The following is a 7,563-nucleotide window of genomic DNA, read 5'->3' on the forward strand; positions in this document are numbered from 1 at the left end:
ATATTATATATTGTATATAATCAGGCATAACTCCAACCCACAATCCCTAAACCTAACCTCTAAATATCCAATCCTAAGCCTAACACCTACCTGAATATTTTCCTAATTGTAAACCTAACCCCCCAATTCATTATTGAACCATAAAATAGCCTTTTCCCTTGTGTCCTCATGATGTCTATTCCTGAAATCCTACCTTACTTGTAGGGACAAACATAGTAATACAAGTGCACACCAAGGTTATTATAGTTAACAAAAACAAAATAATGAAAAAAATACATTTTTAAATGCTATCTTTTGTTACGTTTTTATTACACAATACTTACTTTTCAATCCTGCACCTGACAAATACCCAAAGTATGAAAAAAAGACTCAAACTAACATTAAACTAATAAAAACTAAGCATTTTCAAAAGTAAAAACTAATACAAAACTAGCAAATCCGCTCTAAAAACGAATTAAAACTAATTGAATTAGAAAAGAAATATCCAAAACTAACTAAAACTAAACTAAAATGAAAAATCCAAAACTATATAACACGCACACCTGGGGTTTAACATTAACACAAGGGATGCCAACAAACAGAGGACGGCTAGCTCTGTATTTGGAGTTAAACTGGACAGTGTGGACGTGATTGCGGGCGGGAGGATGATGAGGTTAGCTGTATGCTGTCCCGATGAACCCTCTCATCCCCTCTATGACGATCTAGTGGGGATGAGGAGCACATGCAGCTGCAGGCTCATCCTCTCCGTGGAGAGACGGAGAGACATGAGCGATTTTGCTCGGTTTGCTGAGCGTGGGTGGCAGTTTTGGTAGACGAAAACCAAGCCAATTGTATTCAAAGAAAGTCTGTGAAGTTTAAGTCATAAAAAGTGAAACAAAACATGCATAATATCATTATATAAAATTGGTGTTGCTTAATCTGTACATATATAGACATTTATAGGTGATAGATATATGTTCATGCTAATATTAGACTGTACATTTATACTATTGGTAGGGATGTCCGATATCGGCCTCCCGATATTAGCATAAAAATTGATATCGGGAAAATATCAGTATCGGTTTTTGAAAAAAAAATGTTTTTTTTTTTTTTTTTTGCTTTATAAATAAGTTACAGGAGTTCTTACTGTATATGGTGTGTGTGATATGAAATTTGAGCTTACCCTAATCACAATAATCCCCGCATATATCGGTATCGGTTGATATCGGTATCGGTAATTAAGAGTTGGACAATATCGGTATATCGGTTATCGGTAAAAAAGCCAATATCGGACAACCCTAACTATTGGTATACAATAAAAAGTGCAGATTTGTATTTGATCTTATTCTTGTCTTTTTTACTATTACCTGTACCTGTGATTCATTCTTACTGCTGTTTCAGCTACATGGATTTAGCCACAGGATCAATAAACGTTTATCTTAACTGTGTGTGTGTGTGTGTGTGTGTGTGTGTGTGTGTGTGTGTGTGTGTGTGCGTGTGCGTGCGCGTGTTAGGTTTGGCGATAGCTCCTTGCAGGACAGAATAAACCACAAGAGTTGTGAACTTTTGAAGAACTACTGCAGTGAACTGAGAGAAAAACTCCCTCAGACAGGTCTGTCTGTCTGTCTGTCTGTCCTGTGAGTGTGTGTCCTTTTTGTATGTGATTCCAAAGCCAATTTTTGGGGGAGTACACATTTTGGTTCACGCTCATCCTGCATACAGTATTGTGCCAGGTTTTACAGTAAATGTATGACTTTTTAGATTACTTGAGATGGGAGGCTCAGAACAGGGCATGCGCACTCGATGGCCACGTGCACTGATGAACGACTTGGCTAGCTGTGGTGGACAGAATAGGTTGTAACATCAACCTAAACAAGCGCTCCCTCCGCAGTCCGCACGTCTCAGCCAGTCACATTGATTGGGGCGGGGTTTTGGCTTGGGAATGTCTGTCTTCAACTTGTCCGTCTCTCTGTATCTGCCTGTTTGTACTAGTTTTGTAACCTGAAAAGAAAAGACAAGCATAACTACTATCTCTTATTATGTGTCCACTGATCTTGCATCTGATCCTTGTATTCCTTACTATTGGTTGACCGGAATGTCACTGAATGATTTTATTATGTGTTTTTCTGTGCATCCAGCTGACTTGGGATCTGTGTCAGAGCAGCTGTGGTCTCTGGAGAGGAGTTTGAACAGCAGAAAGAGGAAGAATGTAGAGGTTCTGTGGAATGCGGCCTCGGTAAGACTGGACCACAGAAACCCTGTAGATCAGCCCAGGACTGTCACACACACACACACACACACACACACACACACACACACACACACACACACACACACACACACACACACACACACTTAGGTCACAGCCCACATTGGTGAAGATGCAACTTACTTGCAGGCCAGGCCAGACCAGACCAGACAAAGACACACACGTTGCCTTTGTCTTTTTCAACCTGTTCTCATGTGTCTCAGTCTATGGTAGCCTATAATTACAAAATGTTTTTTCTTGACATGTCATTTCTTATGAAGAGGATTGCCTTGCAAGCATTACTTTTATCATCAGTATTAACTTAGGCTACAAGAAAGTTGTGATGAGAGAATACGATAATATTTGCCTGTTTTGGTAGCGCCAACCTTCCCATTAATAAATAATTGAAATGGAACATTAGCAGACATTAATGTATAACTAACGAAACAAATTGTAAATGTAGGCTACACAGTTTTTATTAAAGAGTAGCGCACAGCCACCAAATGGACAGTCTTGGAGATTCTGTTGCAAGTGGTTGCAAGTTTCAACTCGGCTCGTTGCGACGAGCAACAGTTTTGTCATGTCGAGAATCTTTGGTTTGTACTGGGCTTAAGAGAAGAGCCAAGCATTTAACAAGATATTGTTCAGTATAGGGGTGTGCTGATATATCGTCCCGCGATATATCGCGATATATTTAAAACATATATGCATTTATTTGTCAAAAATGAATATGATCAAGAATATGACTCTGATTTTAGTGGAATTTATATTTGTGCAGTAATTATGTTATATTTGTGTCCCTATGTCCTCTGAAACAAAGACGTTTATAGTGAGAACTTAATTCACTTGTTCCTAAACTCTCTCAGTGCTACAAAACGAGTTATCCCGAGTTTTTTCTGAATGCCCTTAGTGCCAAGAACGAAAAATCCCGAGTTAAAAAAATAACAATGTTCAGAACCCAAGATATCGTGATCCGAAGATTTGCTGCTCCATTCACTTCTTGTTTAACTTATTACTGAAAAAGGCTGTATCTCGGCTCCTGAGCACTTTTATTTTACTTTAAAAAATTGCTGGCACAGTATGAACATATTTTTTTATTTCATTGGCACTGAGAGAGTTAAGCTTGTATAATTGTATTTCTTTTTGTGTGTAAAACACTTTATGTGTTTTATAGATAAAGCACTTTTAAACTGGAGATGATCGCCAAAGTTGATGATAATTAAAAATAATAGTAATAATAATATCGCATCGATATCGTGAGCCTAATATTGTGTATCGTATCGTGACATTTGTTTATCGGCACACCCCTAGTTCAGTATCATTGGTAGCCGCTCGATACGGAGGAGGTGTTGTTTTTCATACCCATGAAATGTACACCGTTTTGTGATGTCAGCACTGTTACCATCCTGTGTGGAGGCAACAATGTGGCTGATGTACTGCAACTGACTGTAACATTATCTATTTGCATCATCATTGTGTACAGTATGTTCTTATATTGTATTTATGTGGATATAAATACATTATTCACACTGTGTGTGTGTGTGTGTGTGTGTGTGTGTGTGTGTGTGTGTGTGTGTGTTTCTCAGTTGTGTCGCAGGCTGAATGCAGTGCGTCTGACCAGCTGTAAAAGTGCCAAAGACAGAACATCCATGTCTGTCACACTGGAACAGTGTGTGATACTGAGAGACCAACACACACTCAGCAACGCACATTTCTACACTGCACTGGACTGCATGAGACGGTACACACTCTGTGTGTGTGTGTGTGTGTGTGTGTGTGTGTGCGTGTTACAGTATCTGAAAACATGAATCATTCTCCCCGCATAAATTATGAACTGCCCTCCTTTACTCTCTGCTCCTTTATCCTGCGTTCACACTGGCAGTTACAAAGATACAAAGCTACACAGCATATTAGTAGCTTTTGTAGCAGCTACAAACGTTGGATGCATCTTTGCATCTTCGTGTGGCTGGCTTACATTGTAAAATAATGGCAGCCTGTATCTTTGTAGCTGCCAGTGTGAACGCAGCAATAGTCTCCTCTCCTCTAGTATCCTCCTCTCCCACTGTATCCCCTAGTCTCCTCTTGAGTCCTCTCATATGCCCTAGACCAGGCGTTCCCAACCTTTTATGGATCAAGGCCGTTCACAGCCCACCTACTATCTGCCCACTTAACCCATTGAGACCTGAAGCCGATTCTACATGTTTCCTAAATCTCGTAAACAGTATTCTGTATTCTGTAAACAGTATTCTGAAAAACCTATGTTTCTATATCAGTGGTGCTCAATCTTTTTCATGTCAAGGACCCCCAAAATTATATGTATTTGGCCGCGGACCCCCATCAAAATATTTTGTTCCAGGGACCCCCCAGAAGCAAAGATTTGAGTTAAAAATGTTCGCTTTAAAAATATATATATTCAAAGATTTGCACACATTTTCACGATTTTTCAAAAATAGCAGATCTACAAGCTCGTAGCGCGGCACTCGGTGCCGCGCTATGAGCTTGTATATCTGCTATTTTTGAATAGCCCAAAGTGTAAAATAATGCTTTTTAGCTCAAATCTAAAAATGACACAGTTCCAGGTCTTAACATTTTTAACATTACTTATTTATATTATATTTTATATTATCATTAAAATCGGCATCACAGCTCAGCGGGCTCCAGCAAAACTGTTTGGGAATAGTTGCCCTAGTCTCCTGTCTGCTCCTCTAGTCTCCTTCTCTCCTTTCCTCTAGTATCCTGTCCACACCTCTTAGTCTCCTTCTCTCCTTTCCTCTAGTATCCTGTCCACTCCTCTAGTCTCCTTCTCTCCTTTCCTCGTCTCCTTTCTACATTTCTTAATTTAAGTTTTTGATTCTAATTTTATGTTTCCTTCTCTTTTTTCTTCTCTCTCCTAAAATGGATTCTCTTCATGTTATTCTTCTTTTTGTTTGTGTCGCCATCATCTTCTCTCTTCTTTGTCCCTTCCTTCCTTCCTTTCTTTCTTTCTTTCTTCCTTTCTTTTCTTTCTTTCACTTTGCCTGTTTTTCTTCGCTTTCTGCTTCCCTTCCCTCCCTCCTCTTCTTTCTCCATCTTTCATTTCTCTTTCTACCTGTACACACACACACACACACACACACACACACACACACCCTGTCACCACCCTCCAGGTCCCATCAGTCCTGGGGTCAGATGGAGGGCTGCTATGCCCGTTCAGGGGGCTCCATATCTGGGGTAGAGTTAGGGGACCAGCCCCCGGACCCCCGCGACCCCCAGACGCTGCACGCCGGGGCCCCTAAAGCCCCCGGCCGCCACTTGTACCCAGTAGCGTTTCTACTGGTCACCTCCCACGTACTGGTCCTCTGGCTCATACTGAGCCTGGTGGTTTTACTGGGACAATACCAGTGAACAGGAAACACCTGGAAATATCCAGATGTGATGGTCAGTTGGGCTGACTCATCTCTATTAAGGGACACAGTAGGACGGCTGAGAGGGAGACAGTGTAGATTTGTGTTTTTTATAAATATTATCATAATATTATACTATATAAGTATTTATTATTACATTTTATACACATGTCACACATGCACATAGTGTACAGTATACATTATGTAACGTGTGTCTATAAGTATGAACATACACAATATACCTGACTGTGTGTGTGTGTGTGTGTGTGTGTGTGTTTCCTCCAGGGAGGGCAGCAGGATGGAGAACGTAGAGAAGAACACAGGAAACAGGAAGTACGCCTTCAACAGCGTTCAGCTGCTCACCTTCCCCAAACACTACAGACCTCCTGATGGGACATACGGCAAGGGAGACACTTAGAACACACAGGCACATGCACACACACACACAGACGTTTGTATTACTATACTTGTGAGGACATCAACGTTTTAGCACAGTGATTATATGAATGCCATTTTTACAAAATGTTGCGATTTTTTACTGAAGCCGAAAATTGCGGATCTACACGCTCACAACGTGTGGCGCTGCGTTTTCCGGTGCGCGACACTGGCGTGCAAATAATAATAAATTGACCATAACTCCAACCCTAACCCCCAAATTTCCAAGTATATCCCTAAGTTCAACCTGAATCTTTACCTAATTGTAATTCAAACTCTAAAACAAATTTTAACCTTAAAAACAACCACTACTTAGTGTTTGTGTTGTGTTAGTTGCAACTTTTGTACTGCTGCAATCCCTCTTTATCGTCAAATAAATATGTATCTAGTATCTACCAGGAAAATGGTCTTCACAATGTCTGTTTCTAAGTACTCACAAGTATAGTAATACAGACAGACAGACAGACAGACAGGCAGACACTCCCCCACACACACACACACACACACACACACACACACACACACACACATACACCTCCTGATGGAACCTATGGCGTTCCATCGCCATAGGTTCCATGGTTATATTGCCAGAAATGACTGTGTTCCATGAAATAAGTGTGTTCCTGAAGTGCCCTCAAGTCTCTGTCTCTCTGAGTGTGCTGTCCAAATTAACTTTCCAGTTTGCACATAATGTATTATTAGGGTTAAATGTGAGGGAAAAACTCTCTGTTCCCGACAATATCCACTGGCGTCAAATCAACTAACTGAATCTGTTGATGGGGCTTCACATCCGCTTCTCGACAACCCGATTTCCCGACAATAACTTGGTGTGTTCAGGCCTTTATAGAGATCTGGGAGCTGTTTAACATCTGGCCCTGTGAGAATGTATTTTAACAATGGAACAGAGCGAAGAGAGAGAACAGATAGATGAGGTAGAGAGAGAGAGAATAGCCTCTTCATTCTCTGGATCCTCAGAAATCCTGAGGGTTTTACTGTGTGCAGTCTAAATTAAATAGTCTGTTTGGTTGGACCTTTAACTGAGTTTTGACCAACTTCCCACAACATGAATAAACGTAATATTCATAGGGAGTGAATGTGAAAGAGACCGTGATAACTTCAGACATTTCTGCTGTTCTTTAAAAACTAAAACTGATTTGTGAACTATTTTGATACTCTGTATATAGTTTGTGCTCAGACAACACAGGGTAAAGGTGCTGCTTAAAGAAAGTGTTTATGGATCCATGAAGCAAAGAAAGTCACTTGATGTAATAATTCACTTTTACAGATAGTCACTCTTCTTTCTTCATGAAGAGTGATTTTGATCATTTTATGCTGTATTTGTTTGAGACTTTTTATTTTTATCATTTCAATTTTACCATTTGTAATTTGATCAAATTAGAACGATTGTTTCAAATTTAATTATTTTTGGTTGGATTAAAAACATTTATTTTACTTTATTGCAATGTATTTTAATTTAAACCCATTTCATCCTTACTGCAGTGCTGCTATGACAACTGA

At 39.9% G+C, this 7,563-nt stretch overlaps 1 protein-coding gene across 4 annotated transcripts in view; it reads left to right on the forward strand.

Moving 5' to 3' along the window:
* The window catches only part of LOC311035532 (type II inositol 3,4-bisphosphate 4-phosphatase-like), a 58,344-nt gene extending 50,781 nt beyond the window's left edge, over positions 1–7,563 (forward strand). For all 4 annotated transcript variants that reach the window (XM_084043802.1, XM_084043803.1, XM_084043804.1 and 1 more), the window contains 4 exons: positions 1,494–1,591; positions 2,118–2,215; positions 3,814–3,968; positions 5,896–7,563. In XM_084043802.1, coding sequence (XP_083899928.1) covers positions 1,494–1,591; positions 2,118–2,215; positions 3,814–3,968; positions 5,896–6,028 — 484 coding nt within the window. In that variant the 3' untranslated portion in view covers positions 6,029–7,563. The remainder of the gene's footprint in view (positions 1–1,493; positions 1,592–2,117; positions 2,216–3,813; positions 3,969–5,895) is intronic.

The sequence above is a fragment of the Gymnoscopelus microlampas genome (genome assembly GCF_963454915.1).
Source record: "Gymnoscopelus microlampas genome assembly, chromosome: 19".
Classification (NCBI taxonomy): Eukaryota; Metazoa; Chordata; class Actinopteri; order Myctophiformes; family Myctophidae; genus Gymnoscopelus; species Gymnoscopelus microlampas.